At 38.0% G+C, this 16,788-nt stretch overlaps 1 protein-coding gene across 3 annotated transcripts in view; it reads left to right on the forward strand.

Moving 5' to 3' along the window:
- The window catches only part of farp2 (FERM, RhoGEF and pleckstrin domain protein 2), a 57,913-nt gene that overhangs the window by 17,240 nt on the left and 23,885 nt on the right, over positions 1 to 16,788 (forward strand). For all 3 annotated transcript variants that reach the window (XM_053227434.1, XM_053227444.1, XM_053227436.1), the window contains exons 3-13: positions 3,667 to 3,771; positions 5,203 to 5,245; positions 5,324 to 5,402; positions 5,640 to 5,737; positions 7,870 to 7,984; positions 13,156 to 13,303; positions 13,418 to 13,513; positions 13,680 to 13,843; positions 14,312 to 14,380; positions 14,489 to 14,549; positions 14,704 to 14,932. In XM_053227434.1, the coding sequence (XP_053083409.1) occupies positions 3,667 to 3,771; positions 5,203 to 5,245; positions 5,324 to 5,402; positions 5,640 to 5,737; positions 7,870 to 7,984; positions 13,156 to 13,303; positions 13,418 to 13,513; positions 13,680 to 13,843; positions 14,312 to 14,380; positions 14,489 to 14,549; positions 14,704 to 14,932 (1,207 nt within the window). The remainder of the gene's footprint in view (positions 1 to 3,666; positions 3,772 to 5,202; positions 5,246 to 5,323; positions 5,403 to 5,639; positions 5,738 to 7,869; positions 7,985 to 13,155; positions 13,304 to 13,417; positions 13,514 to 13,679; positions 13,844 to 14,311; positions 14,381 to 14,488; positions 14,550 to 14,703; positions 14,933 to 16,788) is intronic.

Here is a 16,788-nt window from a genome sequence, read left to right on the forward strand (position 1 = left end):
ATATATAGAGAGCATGCTGCTCATGTGATTGCATTCTTTCGTAGAGAGCCAGCGCCATTAGCTCCAGATAGCCCGATAGCTCCAGATGACAACAACTGACACATATTATAGGTTATACGGTTACACAACCATGTTTATAACCTTTAGAAAGAGCTCTTTCAAATGATACCAGTCCCCCACTGCTTTGATCTACGGTGCCTGAGAAGGAGCAGAAATCAGGCACTTTAACTGACTTTGGAGCTCTATTTCTGGTTAAAATGACACCTTAGGCCCTGCTACGGAGCTCATTATGTTCCAGTTGAACATTTTCAAAGTCCCCAGGTCAGAGACTTTATTTATTCAGTCAGATTTTGGGGAGAATTTATTATTATTTATATTAATTATTAATTATTATTTTTAAGATACGGTGAACCTGTAGTACATTTTGTATAGAATATTAAACCTCTGTTCATAGCAATTTTTGATTTATTTAGTTTTATACAGACAAAAATGCACATTGTTTTGCACTGTTTATTCAGAAATAAAAAAGGACTCTCTTCAGTCAATTTTTCTTCATTAAAGTTTTGTTCAAAATATTCTGAGAATCAAATTGATTCAAGTCGTGAAACCAGTATCATGAACTGGAGTTTATCGTTACACCTCTAGTAAACAAGCAACCATTTTAGAAAATTGTGTGTGAAATTAGAATGGTATTTTGCTTGATAGATTATGTGGTCGCATAAGAAATACTTGAATAGACAATTCTCATGTTCATCTCTAGTACCAATGCAGGACTGGACAAATTATATTATAAAATCTCATATTGGTGGCTAACATATTTAACTTAATATTTTGGCAAACTAGTTAATTCTGTTAACATTGGAAGGAAAATGAATATTCAAATGGCTATGGAGGGGATGAATAGTGATAGTCCTTACCCTCTCCTGATGATGTTTCTGGCGTAAAATATCAGGACTGCATCCTCAGCAAGAAGGCAACAAATTATGGTAATGAGTCTATTTCTCTGTGACGTAGAATTGCATGTAAAAAGATGTCATTTGAGTCTGGCTATCTGTTTTCTTTTTTGCTTGATATGTTTTAAATGCGGTTTGACTGTATGCTGTTCTAGCAATGTAATTATGATGTTTGCACTGCAATGTATTTTGCTCAGTCTCTTCAGTGTCTCAACTTATCTATGATGTTCCTGATTCTAAACAAATTTTTTTTTTAAATCTGTGAAACTTATTAAGTTTAGTAAAAATAGTTCCTACCAGCAGCCAGACTGAGGCTCGGCTGATGTGTGTAGTACTGTAGGATTCGGAAGTGAGTACTATATTTACGGCATTGAGGTGCGTCATGCTACCACAATGCCCTTATGTTTAAAAAAACAGGTCTGCATATCAAATTAAATCTAGCAAAAGTCAATAGGGCGTAGGTTTTTTTGCTCTAGTGGACAAGAAAAGAGAAAAAAACAGCTGGCATCTGTAGTGAAGCAGCCTATTAATCCTACTTGTCCCCTGTGCAACTAGAAATAAAAAACTAGCCCAGGCACGTAATCTGCATGTCCTGGGCTACTGATTTGTCCCCTCAAAAGTCTTTAGCAACGTTAAGTGTTCACACCACTTTTCTTTTCCCATTTGTAGCTATATTTCAGGTTATACCAGTGGCACTGCCAGTGAGAGGGTCATAATGACCCCCAAAAAAAATTCATGTGAGGACATCCTCCTAGAAATCACCATTCCCTTGGTGTCACAGCAGCAGGTTTATTGAACAGAGCATTGCTAGTTGAGAGCTTTGTTTTTTGAGTAATAAACAGTTTGAGATTAGACACTTCCACCAGCACTGCCACCAGTAAAACACTAAAAGTCACAGTGTGGGACTTGTCACGTGTTCAGACTTAGCAAAGGTATGCATGTGTGTTTCTTACTTACTTGAATACCAAGTAATAAGACAGGTTGAAATAAACCATTTCGAAGGTTGATTGCCTGCAGAAGTGAGCCTACAAATGAAATTACTTCTAGAAAAATGTTTGCATGTTAAAAAGGATAGAATAGATACAGAGGCAGACAGCTTCTTCTCAATAACACACTCTGAGCCCAAGGCTAACCACTGAGGCTCTTTGAGAAGTGAAGCTCTTTTTAAAATTGTGGTGTGGTCAGCATGTGCATTAATTAACCTGCTGGAGCTGCTGTACAAATTAATAAAGTTACACTAATTTATTTAAAAAGGACAAGCACACAATCATGTCTTCATGAGCTTTACAGGCCCTTGCCAGGCTTAGACCATAAAGATTTATGAGAAAAATGGAAGGGACGCCTCTCTGAGTTTGTAAAATGTGTATGGTAGATGACAAATGAAGGGACCAACTAGAGGGCAGTTGTAGATTTAACACACATGTTAATTACACATTAAAGGAGGAAGATTGTCCAAAGAGGAACCACAATGTCAGAAGGAAGAGGATTAAAGTACTCAATAGATCCTGAATCATGAGTAACAATGTCTCTGAGTATAAACTCGGATCGTGCTGTATGCCTGTGAGAACCAACGTTCCCATAATGATCTAGACAGCCTTAATCATAGATAATACATGTTTGTTGTGTTTGTTGTTTTCTTTAATTTGCTAAAATGATCTATAGTTTGTTTATGTTTCTTACACAAGAAATTTGAAGACTCGTCATGTTTAAGCCTTTAAAATCCCAGCCCTACATACCTCACTGTAAATTTTATTAGTTTCACTGTAGTTGGTGAATAATTTTTAGTAGTTACTCAATAATATGCTTCAAGATGAATAAGTAAATAATACACTGATAATACCCTGAGAAATTAAAGGGTTAAAACAAAACCAAACCCTGCCTGTGCATTGGGTTTAAAAATACATTCAACATTGCAAACAGATGTCTTGCTGTGTAATTTTCTCAAAAAGTCGTCGACAAGCATCCAAAACCCAAACTGCAGCGTGTTCTCGCTACATAGCAATTAGTCCTTCATTTTGCAAAAGCAAAGCCCAGGGCATTTCAAAAGCAAATGCTGTGCAAAAAGTTTTTTTCCCTTTTGTTGCAAATGGACCCGTTTTATTCCAAAGTGCCTCTTTCCGCATGCCGACATTTTTCCAGAGTTTCTGCTCGGGACAATTTATTTTCCCCAGTTCTCTCTGCAGCAAGCCGTTCATAAAACCTATACGTGTTTCTCACTAACCTCCAACATCCTCAAACATTTATGCACTCTGTGCCATAGACCCTGTCACTTCCCATAATCCCCTATTCAAACAGACAGATATAGACCAGAGTATCGTAGATGTCGACAACAAGTGTTTAGTTCTACTTGTTTGATTTTGTTTCAATATTTAGTCATGCCCCAATAGTTATACAATTGTACCACATCCATACATATTCAATTTAGTACTGAGACAGTGGGCACCATTATCACAACCTCTATATCTCGTTCAGAAAACAGGTAAAGAAAATGTTAGGGTTAGTATGTACATTTGTTTAAATACAATATTATCCTGTATACTGTTATAAAAGCCAGTCATTATTACAGAATCTTAAATCTTGAATGACTCCTTGAAATTGCCCAATTGTGAAGATCTAATAATGACACTTTTTTATAGGTTGACATTATTCACAATGTTGTCTCTCTCTCTCTCTCTCTCTCTCTCTCTCCCTCTTGCACTCTCTCTGTTTACAGGCTAAAGCAGATGGACAGACCCTTCTTAATGACGTGTATCGCAGGATCAATCTCATCGAGAGCGATTACTTTGGTCTGGAGTTCCAGAATGTGCAGATGAACTGGGTAGGTGGCATCGTGCTGAACAATGCCCCAGTGTGCACACTGACTGAGAACGAGTCTCCAAAACCTCCACAGCTCCAGTTTTATAACGCTGTGTGTTCTGCCTTTGGGCTTCGGGGGTTTGGTGGTCTCTCTCAATTATAGCTGTAAAGCTGTCTAAAATAGACAGCACCAGGAGGCTACTGGAGCTGGCAGGACAGGGAGAAGCAAACACATGTGAAGAAGTCATGATAGGTTGCTAGAAGAAAATGTAGGAGGCAAAAAAGTTTCCAGGTGGTTTATGAGACCTGCTGTTTTTCAGTGTTGCATGGGCCTGATTCTGAAAAGACTGTCTGTCATCTGTGAACGCTAATTAATCCGCCTAGTAAAAACTGTTCTGCCGTTAGCTAGGTCTAGCCTCAAACGATGTGTGTAGTGCAGCAGGTGGTAGGATTCAAACAATTGGTACATGGGTATGCAACCAGAATCTACCTGCCAACCAATCAGCATTCCCCTGAAGGTCGGTTTACACAGAGCACCATAGATACACACAATGTGCAGTTAGCTCGTGGCGGGCCATCTATGAGAACGTAAAAGCATGCAACGCTTACCCATAAACTCCTTCTTTACGACACAAATATGCATTAATGCAGAAGTATAAACCAGGCCTTAACCAGGAGTGAGCTTGAGGTGTTTAAAAATCCCAGCAATATATTTGTGCCATGTTTATACCATGTCATTTTTACTGATAATGGTCAGTAACCTAAAAGTCTTGTCAGTGGTGGTCTACTGATTCAGTAACAAACAGGCTATAGTCAGTTCAATCACTTTATTTGTGTACATGTAAATGTAACTAGATGGAAGGTGTACCTAAAAATGGCAACAATGTGTATTGTCTATGTCCCACAACCATTTCATATTTAGTAAAATATCATACATTGCAAAATACAGAAATTGGGGTTTATAGAGAATGGGTGAAGTGATATCTGCTGTCTGGACAAGAGCAGATCTCTATGGAGGAAAGGTGTGGCAATGAGCAGTGCATTCCTGTTACAATCAGTCCCAGATGTGTGTGATAAAGGTTGAATATCCTGTAGAACAACTCAGAGTCTCATGCACAGTACCGCAAACACTTTAGCACTTAATAAAAGCTTGTTTTTTGTATAAATATGGTAGGAAGGTATTATCTCTGTAAAGACTTAATGAATATTCCAGATAGCACTGACATTTGCTAACTGTATTCATCTCAGTCTGAAATGTTTATTTGACCTCAACGTGGCCATGTGTCATTTCTCTGTCTCGACTTGTGCATGAAAGAACAAACTGTTAAAGGTAGTTTCCAAAATCCAGAAAATTCCTGCGGAAAGAATCGCTAGGAGTGAGGAATGGCAGTGCTGAGTGAACAATCTCTAAAAACAACGAATGCTAAAGCTGTTGCTCTGCTTTTGGTTGTAGGTTTGGCTGGAGCCCACCAAGCTCATAGCGAAACAAGTGCGACGTAAGTGCACACTCAGATATTGGGTTAATTGTAGTGTGTTTTGAGAACAGTTTTGTAATTGTGTATGTTATATTTTAGGACCAATGAACACACTCTTTCGGTTGTCAGTGAAGTTCTTCCCACCAGATCCTGGCCAGCTTCAGGAGGAATTCACCAGGTATGTGACAGGTTAAAAGAGTTAACAGCTGGGTTTTGCTGCCGTAGATCTTCATGCCTAACCAGAGACATATCAAGCTAGAATATCAAGGTTCAACCAAATCAAATATTATTTTATTATTAAAGCACTTGATTTTCTTTATATTAAAGCAGAAGCTTTTGTACCCTCAGGTTTGTAGGAACATAGCTTAATGCTTGGTGTGAGTTTGTTTGTGTTTGTGTGTATTTCCTGGTGCAGGTACCTATTCTCTCTGCAGATGAAGCGAGATCTGATGGAAGGCCTACTGAACTGCAGCGAAAACACAGCAGCTCTGCTGGCCTCTCACCTGGTCCAGTGTAGGTCCAATGTTCAGTATGCACAATGACCAATGATTATATTTAATTTAGTCCCTTTTATTTCATAATACCACGGCCACATACTTTATATGTATGTATTCAGTCAGTCAGTTTAATTCTTACTACAAATGGCACTTCGTTAATTTCGTCTATTTGTTTAGTACATTTTGCACTACCACTGTTGTTTATTTAGTTTACTTACTTAATTTGTTTAGGGTTCTTTCAGAGTGAAATTAATACTTTTGGTTTGTTTGCCATTTGGCTTGATTCAGTTTCCCACTGTACACTGTAAACAAACAAAAAAAAATCCAAAACACTTGCTGAGAGGTGTGTCAGGGTGGGTCTAAAGAACATTTTATTCATTGGTCAGAAATATGGAAATGGGAAAAGTAAACCACCCTTCGCCAAGCCAACGTAGCAATCATGGAAACCAAGCATGCAGAACACAGAAATGGTGCTAACCAAATGATGAAATGTTTATAAAAATAATTAGTTTCAAACAATAATTTGTGACTTGTATCCATCTTTTCTTTTTCTTGCATCTTGTTCTTAAAACATAGCATATTTCTTGGAAGTGTGCTCTCTCAGACAAGTGTGATAGTTGTTGGAACCGCACTGGTTGCTTTATTTAGTCTTTGTGATCCTGAAAAATTCCACTTTATTTATTTAGTCTTTTTATTTCATACTGCCAAGCAACAGAGGTCAGACTTTCCATGACTGATATACAGATGAGCCCTCTAACAAGTCAATAAATGTTTTCTCATGTCCTGTGATCACCCTGGCCAAGGCACTAGATGTGTGTTTCTCTGGGGATTTTTATGAAATCACACTGGGTTTATTGGTCAGAATGCAGGCCTCTAACATGCAGGCCTTTAACTAGTCACGTCAGTGGTTTGCCAGCAGGATTATAAGTAAAGAATAAAACACCCTGGAATGTGCTGTTATAGGAAAATTATCTGACTGGTGTGGTGCAGGCCAAATGTGATGCAAAGTTGATTATTTTTCTATAAGATCACTTCCCAAAGTGTTGTATCCACCCTTCTGGTGTAGCAGTTTTTCAACACTAACAATTTTATATTTATTTTTATTGATTTGTTTTATATAAAGAATATGATATTCTTTTTGTAAATTTACAGTTACATTTAATGTTGTGCAATGTCAGCGAAGCAAGTTAGTTCCTGTTATCACTTATGTTAATGCAATAAACAGCCTCTCTTTATCTTTCTCTTGAAGTTATTTTTTGTTGTTCAGCCCTTCCAGAGAACCTGAATTATCTCAGTTATCCAGATTGTCCAGGTCGGTGCAGGAATCTCTCTGTTTATGAGATGGTCTCGTATCTAGCTTGTCCATCATGGAACCTAATTCTCCTCATGGTTGAATCATTATGCTGTGTTTAACTGATAACCCATCTTGGGAATGTTTATTTCATAAACAAGTGACTAGTCACTGTAGAACTGTGCAAGTCCTAATAAACAAGTGCAAGTAAATATGATGCAAGTTTTTCTAATAAAGCTAAAAAAAAATAAATAAATAAATAAATAAAAGTTTGCCTTTCAGCACGTTTCTGTCAGTCATTCAGCAAAGGAGATGCGAGCAAAATGCATTTCCTTCTCAGCTACTGGCAAAACTTTAAAAAACTCTACTGCTCTAGCAAACCCTGTCAGTATTTATATACTAAGAACCCAAAATAAATACCTTTTTTTTTGTTTGTTTGTTTTTTTTTATTTAAATAAAGAGTCCAGGTCCTTCATGTGTGTGTTTTCTTTTGTGTGGCTTTTTTGCAGGACTGCTAGCTGAAAGAAATGGTTTGACAACTGCAAAACATCTTTCTTTGCAGTTGAGGGAAATGTGGTTGCTTTATTTAGGAGAAACTGGTATTTTTAATTTTTTTATGTGTCACTCGATCGGATGCCAAAAGAGAGTTATGGGAGGGCAGTGCGAGTAGGAAACTTCGTGACATGATAGACCTTTACCTCTGTGTTTTTTTTATTTTTTTTTTTCTTTTTATTAGTTTTGTCATTGCATCATTTTTGATATTCGGGTTTAAATCTTGGTACAACTGGGGTTGATACAAGTAAAAGTGGTTTCTTCTATTTTCTCCCTCATGCCTTTGTTGTTTTTCTCTCTCTTAGCTGAGATTGGAGACTATGATGATGTTGCAGACAGGGAGTATCTGAAGCTCACTAAGCTGCTGCCGCACCAGGAGCAGTTGCAGGAGAAGATCATGGAGATCCATCGCAGACATGTGTAAGACCATTACCATCCTTGTCCTCACTGCACATAGTGACCATAGAAACAGTGCATAACATCATGCAAATAATACTAGTCCTGTGTATTTTACTTTTACTGAACACCTGTGGTTTCAGGTTTTGTATTTCCTTGTACATATCACACTCAAGCTTGTGTCCCACCGTAGTTTTGCATATATTTTGAAAATCTTATATATTTGTTTGTCAGAATAGCTTTAATGCATTAGACCCTCAGTAACATTCAGTTTGTTCTTCATTTAACCGGGGAAAGTGGTTTCCTGTATTCTTCTTTCAGTGTGTGTTTTGGTAAATAGTGGTACATGTGACAGCAATAATTTGTCAATGCACTATAAGTAGCAAACACCATGAACATGTCTCAAACTAGACTCATCCTACCAAACCACCAGCACTTGTTTTATATGTATTTATTTATATCTAGCCTGAAATATTCAGACTTATGAAAAGGTGGACACAAATTTCTTCTTTTTCTCAGTATTAGTGTGGAGGATAAGGTAACACATCACTAATTTGCCGTATCTGCAATACATGGATGGTACATGCAGAACTTGGCAACCCTGGTTGGGGACCAGTGTCCAAGTTAATTAACATAATACTAATAGGAGTTGCACTATTCATTTTTTTCCTTAGTGGTTTGCTCCAGTAGCCTGACCTAAATAATGAACATCCTCCAACATTATTAAACGAAAATCTTCTCAGAACATCATACAGTCATTATAATGGAATGTAGTTTAAAGGACCCCAGTTTGGCTCACGCCAACTTTGTGGTAGATTCTGATGGAGTGTCCAGCAAACTTTTCTGGCTTTTTTGAAATGTTACAAACCTTCTGCAAAACTGAAGAAATTCTCATAAAATATTATTAGATAGCTATTGTCAACTATAAACAACAGTTCCCTGATTTTGGAAAGGCATTGTTGTTTGCTTACTCAGTTCCATTAGATAGAAGACAGAAAGCTCCACATGGAATCTGGTTCAGGAGTTGAAAAAAACAGAATGTTCTGCAAATTGCCATTTGTTATGATATATTATAATATATTTAATATATATATTAATATAATGTATATTTGTTATAATAGCAGCCTGTTTATTTCTGTGTTTCCAGGGCATAGTAGTAAAAAACCTTTCTGGTTAGACCGTACACACATTCCAGTTTAAATCTGAATAAGGAAATTTATATGTATATTTGAGCACTAAATAAATACAGATACACATAGTGGCATTTCATTACACCCCTACAGTAGGTATACTTTTTGATGTAAATTTTTAAGGGAGTGTTCTGCCTTTCCGCTGGTTGTACCAGTAGATAATTTAAAACTTACAGCTACCTCCCTAATAGTGACAACGTCTGCTACAAATACAACTATTCAGTAATTCTGTTCAAAGTGTGCAGAGTAAAGAGTACATTTATGACTATATGACTATACAAATACATTTTTATTATTATTATTTTGTTGGGAGTTTAATGGTTTTTTACTTTGGAAGTATTTTTGTTACCTGTGCTGGACATGACCGCCTCACTGATATGCACTGTAGTGGCAAATATAAACATAAGGGATGATGGGATGAACTACAAATAGGCTATTTTTCTGGCAGGCAGTGTAACAAGCATTGAAGTGGTAGCACAAAGTGTCAGACTGGTCAAACTGAGATTATTAGAAAGATACATTACAAAACATTTTACTGCTGTGTTAATGTTGTACTTTATTTCATCATTCAGTGTCTTCAAATGCAGATTAAGCTTGCAGCTGCTCCATTAATTTTTTTTGCAGTGGTTTGTTAAGAAAATAGCATTAAGAAAATGACATTTTTAAAATGACTAACTTGAGAGATGGACCTTGTTTGAAGTAAATAAAACAGACGCTATCTGCTTCCCAGAATGTAGTATTTCCTGTTTGTTTCGTCCTGTTTCTGTTCGGCATGTGATGATCAAATATCTCATTCTGTCTGACAAAAGTTTTTAATCATTTGATCACTACTAGTTGTGATGTACCTTAGGTGTCTGCGCAGCAAGCGAAATTCTACACTGCAGTAATTTTAGACCAACTACTTTCAGTGTATAGTTTAGGACTGACTTTATACCCTGACGTATGCTCATACTTGCGTTCAACTGGCTGCTGTTTTGTGTTGTGATTAGTGGATTGTTTTGCTGATATTGTAAGCACTGTTTAACTTTCTAGAAAAGAATAGAGTAGACTAGAGTGGCTCATCTTTGCTATATGATGTGTGTTATCTGCAGCAGGAACAGTGCTAGAGACGTTATAGTAATAGACAAAAATGATATTAGTTTTGGTGTTTTGGTTTCCTTTAAGATACTGGGACTGGGGGTAAAATTTATTTCGTGGGTGTACATCACACATGCCTGCCTTGCCAGGGCCTGCCGGAAATATAATAATTATGTGATGAGAGCCACCACAATGTTGTAATTACTAGTCTGAAACTCATTTTTACAAAAATCATGGCTGCTGCCAATACAGACGTTGCGTCCACAGAGATTTTAAAAAAGCACAGCTATAGACAGTAAGCTACTTGTATTACTGTTGCTCAGCAGCGACACAAACACTTACAGACTAAAAATGTTTTTTTAAGGGCTTACATGCCTCCACATAGGAAAACCTGGAGCATGTACAATATGATCCAACACTGTTAACTAAATGAAAGCACTACTCAGCTAATGTGCACCCTTTGTTATTCATTTCCTTTCACTAATGCAAAACATCCTCTCTCTGCATGTCATGCCTTACTTATGACTAACGCTCCTAAAGTTTGAACTTCTGAGAAGGACTTGAAAGCAGCATTATTTACTCTGTTAAATATGGAGAAAATATTTTTGCATGTTTGATTTACTCTTGAAGATCTTCATAGTGTAAGAGCAGGAATCCATCATCCAGGAAAAACAGCTATGTGGATAGTGGTTATAAACTTCAGTTTCTTGTTTTCATCTTCGGGTTTAAGGAATAGTGACTAAAGTAGGAGCGAAAGTGGCGGTGGGCAATCTGGCAAAAACATATCATATGATTTTTTTTTTTTTTTTTTTTTTCCCAGGCTGGATCATAATCCACAATTTTATTACAATTATTTTCATGTTGGTTTTTAAGACTGTATTACAGGTTAATGAACATAGCAAGCAAATCAACTTCCCTATTGACGAAAATATAGCTCTACAAGGAAACATAACCTCACAGAAAAATAATAACAGAGACCACTTAAGCCAAGACACATTTTCAAAAAAAATTTTATGAAATGCACCTCTCAACAAAATGTAAAAGAAAATAATTTCTAAAGTGAAATCAGTCAAGCTTGGATAGTGGATTTACAAATCTTCAGTATTTTAAAATGCAGTAAATGGAAATGAGACAGGCGAGTGAGTATTTAAATATTCTAAAGTACTGAATACTGAATTAGCTGAGTTGGCCTTACATTTTATTTAATATTTTAAAAATAAGAGATTTGGTTTTACACTTCTCTTGGCATTCTGTGTATAGCTGAAGAATGGAGGTGTTAGAAAATCTATTTGTGCCTTGTTAAGTCATAAAGCCACTATATATATTTTTTTAAGTTATTTGCTGAAGTGGCATCAAATTAAAAAAAAAAGTGACACCAAAAAGACTGCAAATAAAGAACAATTTACAGTTTTACAGTCTATGGAATGCTGTTGTGTTAACTGTAAGTGAAGGGTGATGGAGGCTCTGATTCCTCTCTGCCTGATGTTTGCAAATATATCAAAGTTGTTTGAACAGCTTGCAGATATGGGTTAGACGTGGTTGTAATGTCAGGCAGCTGCTCCATCTGAATTCACCTTTGCTCTGAGGTGTACCTTCCTTTCCGATCTGAGGAAAAAAAACTGGAGAGGTTAAAAGCTCAAAATGACATCTTTATTGTTTTAGATTAATCCTGTGATAGAACAGTTCGTGAGGATTTATGCTGCAATTATTTCACCTGGACATACTATCAAACGGGAATAGTGTTGTTTTTATTAAAAAAAAAAAAAAAAAAAAAGAAGTATGTAAAATAATGAGTGCAGCTATGGATCTTTCAGTAGCTTTCCATCACATCTTCTGCGTCTTTGACGTTGCCACTCTGGTGTTTGTGCATGGTCAGGCTCACTGGCTGTACGAGATGTGGTTAAGGTTCAGGTCAGCTCTGTGTTGCTCTGTGTATCTAATCCCCTGGTTAAAACCCCTTTATTAGCCATACTGGTGCTGGGAGGAGCCTCAGCAGATTTCACAGCTTAAAGGATGAGCAAAATTAGAATGTGCTGATAATCTGGCATTGGGCCTGAGCCTGGCATACACATGCTCGTTACTGGATAGCTTCATCTATAGCTTTAGTCCTCCTCTACATAGCTGTAATCGCACACTTATAGCTGTTTGCTCTGATGCTCTTAAAATGAGCCTATAGGGCTGTTATAGAGGCTTGTTCCACTGTCTAAGAAATACACTTGTCTGTGCTTTATATGATTTTCTGTAACCATACCAAAACTGAATAAGTGAAATGTACAATTTTTAGGGCCCGAAACGTACACTGCCAAGGACTTTTATGTCTCATCTTGACCAAAACTAATACCAAATTAAACTCTGTCAGTATTTATGCAAGAATGTTTAAAATTTATATAATATCCATTTGATTTCACACAAAAAAATGTGTGCACAAATAATAAAATACCTTGAATGAAGAAGAACAAGTACTAAGGACTGAGTGAAAAGGGGGTCAGCCTGATGGCTCACCTCAAGCAGTTATGAAAAAATATTAATAAATATTTTCTTATTATGTTTTTTCACCTTAGAGTATTGTTATTTAATGTCAGTTTATATTATATATACTTCTAATAGTGTTATTGTTGTCATCTCTTAATGACTAACACCTAATATTTAATTAGCACAAAACTTTCTGTTAGGGTTTCTGTGTTTTTCAGTCAGTAAGAATAAATATATATATATATATATATATATATATATATATATATATATATATATATATATATATATATATATATATATATATATTTTAAACTGGGAAGTCATAGATCAGATCAGATCACCTTTTTCTATCATCATCATCTGAACATTGTGAACTACCTTTTTTTGTACCCCCAAAATAACTAAATTTCTTTGCTCAGCACACCTGTGATTCCTCTTTTTATCCTGGTGCAGGGGTCAGACACCTGCCGAGTCTGATTTCCAAGTGCTGGAGATCGCCCGTAAGTTGGAGATGTACGGTGTGCGTTTCCATCCTGCAGCCGACCGTGAAGGCACCAAGATCAACCTGTCAGTGGCCCACATTGGCCTGCAGGTCTTCCAGGTGAGCACGGCCTGTGTTGCAGATTCGTATTAATCTGAGCTTGGTCAGTGGAAACAAGTCTGTCCATTTAAAGATATGTGACAATTTAGCATTTACATAAAATCTCTTTCTCAGGGCAACACCAAGATCAACACATTCAACTGGTCTAAGATTCGCAAACTGAGCTTCAAAAGGAAGAGATTTCTTATCAAGCTGCACCCCGAGGTCCATGTGCGTATAAGCCCAGGAGAGCCATCTTGCATCATTACTAAATATGCACAAAATGAAATTAAAGTCATAAGTTCTGTTGTAAATATACATTTCCCATACCCTGATTTTTCTGGGCAGCTTATGCTAGAACTCTTTGACTGTGCATCTGTCTCTGTCCATCATTCAGGGTCCTCATCAGGACACACTGGAGTTCCTGATGGCTAGTCGTGATCAGTGCAAGATCTTCTGGAAGAGCTGCGTGGAGCACCACGCCTTCTTCCGTCTGTTTGATAAACCAGAACCCAAAGCCAAAGCCATTCTTTTTAGCAGGGGATCTTCCTTCAGATACAGGTACTGTATGTGGATGTGTTTGAGTGTGCATAAGACACATCCATTTGTTTGTCTTACATACATAGCCACAAACATAGTCTACACAGAAGTGCCTGCGTTTTTATCCTCTTCAAGAAATCCAAATTCTATAAGCATACAAATAGGAAGCTCTTGCAGCACCTTAGAACATGATTGGCTCATATATTTAATGATGTATTATCAGCTGCCTGTCTTGTGTTCAGTATTACCTTCACATTACCTATTTTCCAATGAGCTTCAGCTCGCCTGTTAAGGCTGTGGAAGTGACAAATTTAATAAACCCATCTCACTAAAATTCCCCTGAAAAGATCTAATCATTAAGTTTCATGTTTTCAAAGTTGATCAAGTTTAGGCTGACTAAATGAAAATGTCATGTAATTTCGTGCTTATGGTTGTGTACAGGCTTGTGTAAGGGAACAGGTTTGATCTAGTTTGTGTGTTTTGTGATAGTGGGCGAACTCAGAAGCAGCTGGTGCAGTATGTTAGGGACAGTGGTGTGAAAAGAACCCCCTACCAAAGGTGAGACGCTGCTGGCCAAGATCGTATTTTCTTTTAATACAGCAATGCTGAAATAGGAAGGAAATAATTTGTTTTGTTTTTTTTTATGGTGGATATTGTCTTTGACAGGAGGAACAGCAGTAAAATCCGTATGTCAACTCGCTCCTTAGCCACTGATTTTCCTAAACAGGTCAGTAACAAAGGACATCCACATTATTATCTCAAACCTTTGCTTTTTAACACTTTTTAACACTACATGTGTAAAGCTAATAATTTTTTTTGTCTTTCTGTTTATCCCTACCTCCCTTCATTCCTCCTTTTCTGCCTATTTTCCTCTCTTGCAGAGTCTGTCCTTCAACGACAGCCTTAAGATTTGCAGTTCTCCCCCATCTGCCACTGTTTCCTTCCACTCTCTGCACTCATCCATCTCTCCTGTACGACTGGATAACAATAGCAAACCTCAAATCCAGCAGATCCAGCACATCCCATCTCTCCAGCAGCCTGTGAGACCACCTACCCCTGTGAAGGAGGAGCCTGCAAAGATCCACCCTCCATCTAACTCAGCCTTCCCAGGTGCCCCTTACAACCCGGCAGCAGGAGACTGCAGCCCCTCGTTCGTGTGTGTAGAGAGTAGCTTCTCCCAAAATGGCAATGATTATGGCGATCACATGGCTTTGGGTGAGGGTGGGCGAGGTCAGATGCATAGCCTTGGTTCAGGTGCCGGGAAGTCCTTCCTTACTCCTTTGGAGGCTTTGGAGGTAGAGTTTATGCGCACAGGGCCAATCCCTGCATTCCCGCTGCAGTTCAGTGAGGAGTTCATAGATGATGACCCTGCTGAAATGTCTTTTTATGCAGGCGGAACTGAAGCGTACATGTTCGGCTTTAATGAAAATGGTGAGACGTTCAAATATGGCGAATGTGAAATGAATGGAAACTCAAATGCGTTTTCAGAGGGTGCCTTTGGTCGCTCTGAGACCAGCTCTCTGGTCAATAACCGCTCAGAGTGCAGCTCTCTGGACAACCTGGGACTGTCGTCCTCATCTCTGCGCTTGCCCGGCTCAGAAGACCTATCTGAGGCCAGCTCCATGCTCAATTTCCCACCATGCTCTGCTCGTTCAGAGGCCAGCTCGGCCATGCAGTTTAGTGAGCTGGTGGACCAGCTGGAGCAGCTTAGCTGCCCGCCGACAGGCACAGAGGGCTCAGGGGATGGCAGCTCCGATTCAGACTCAGACTGGGGCTCGGATGGAGGCCTGATGTCAGATCAGAGCCTGTTTTACAGCAACCCATTTACTGGTACCGCAGACATGGAAGCTTTCCTCCTTGAGTGCCACAACCTTCGTGCATTAAGCCTTGGGGAACCCCCCAAATCCACCCAACTTGATATTTAGTGTATTTACTTTTCGCTAAATCTGGCTCTCTACTATAATATTCTAGAGAGAAGTGCCTTGTGGACCACTAAAGCTCCATCCATGCCTGTATGTCAGGCTTTTTGTTCACAATATACCCACTTTTATAATACTTTAGAATTGAAAAAGACACACTGGCTTGGTGCCAGGTGGAGCATGTCGCCGTCTTTTTCCCCACTACGTAATTATTGAGAACGTAATAGAAACCTTTAGCATCTCATGCTGCCACTTTTTCCTTCAAACCTTATCTTATAGCACACTTAGCCGCTAGTCTTTCTTGCTTTCTGGTGTGTCCAGATTTTCTAAATGTTTGCTATGTTGTTCAAGCTTGCGTCTTGTCATGACATGCCTTCTGGTTCTACAATCACTCTTGTATGATTTGATGCTGACATTAGAGATTTTTCCTCCAAGCTGAAGTGCAGGTTCAGCTCTCCTGTTTGCTGCTCTGTACTCTTTTCTATGCCTTATGTTTTGAATCTGCTTTAAACTTGATGTTTGGGCTGGTCTATAGTGCCAATCGCACAGATTGTTGAAAAATTATTGACCACCACAGTTATTTAAAGCCAGTGTTGGACTTTGAAGGAGAATATTGAAATAGTCTGTAGTGTAGAATAGTGGCTCTCAAATCTGAGTACTGGTTTGAGAATCACTGCATTAGAAATTCTTCTATAATATTGAAGACTATGCTATTGTTGTTGCTTTATTCAGCACCAGAATGTATTATTTCAGTCTAAAAATACAGCAATCTCTGTTATTTGCTGAATATTTTAATGCAATTCCAGTTTATATTTTTAGTGAACTGTGAAACATGAACCCATTTATCAATCTAGAGTTTACTGACCTAAGCTGTTTTTCTAAATAGTCAAATATTACCACAGAGTTTACACAGACAATACTTGTCTTAAATGCTGGTATAAAGATTCCAGCTAAGGAGCAACCGCATGCTGCCAGTAAGGCATGTGCTGATATTTTGTTTGCTCGGTGTGGTATTGTGTTGTCTTTTATATAATAATCTGACACTGA

The sequence above is a fragment of the Pangasianodon hypophthalmus genome, chromosome 2 (assembly GCF_027358585.1).
Source record: "Pangasianodon hypophthalmus isolate fPanHyp1 chromosome 2, fPanHyp1.pri, whole genome shotgun sequence".
In the NCBI taxonomy this organism is placed as follows: domain Eukaryota; kingdom Metazoa; phylum Chordata; class Actinopteri; order Siluriformes; family Pangasiidae; genus Pangasianodon; species Pangasianodon hypophthalmus.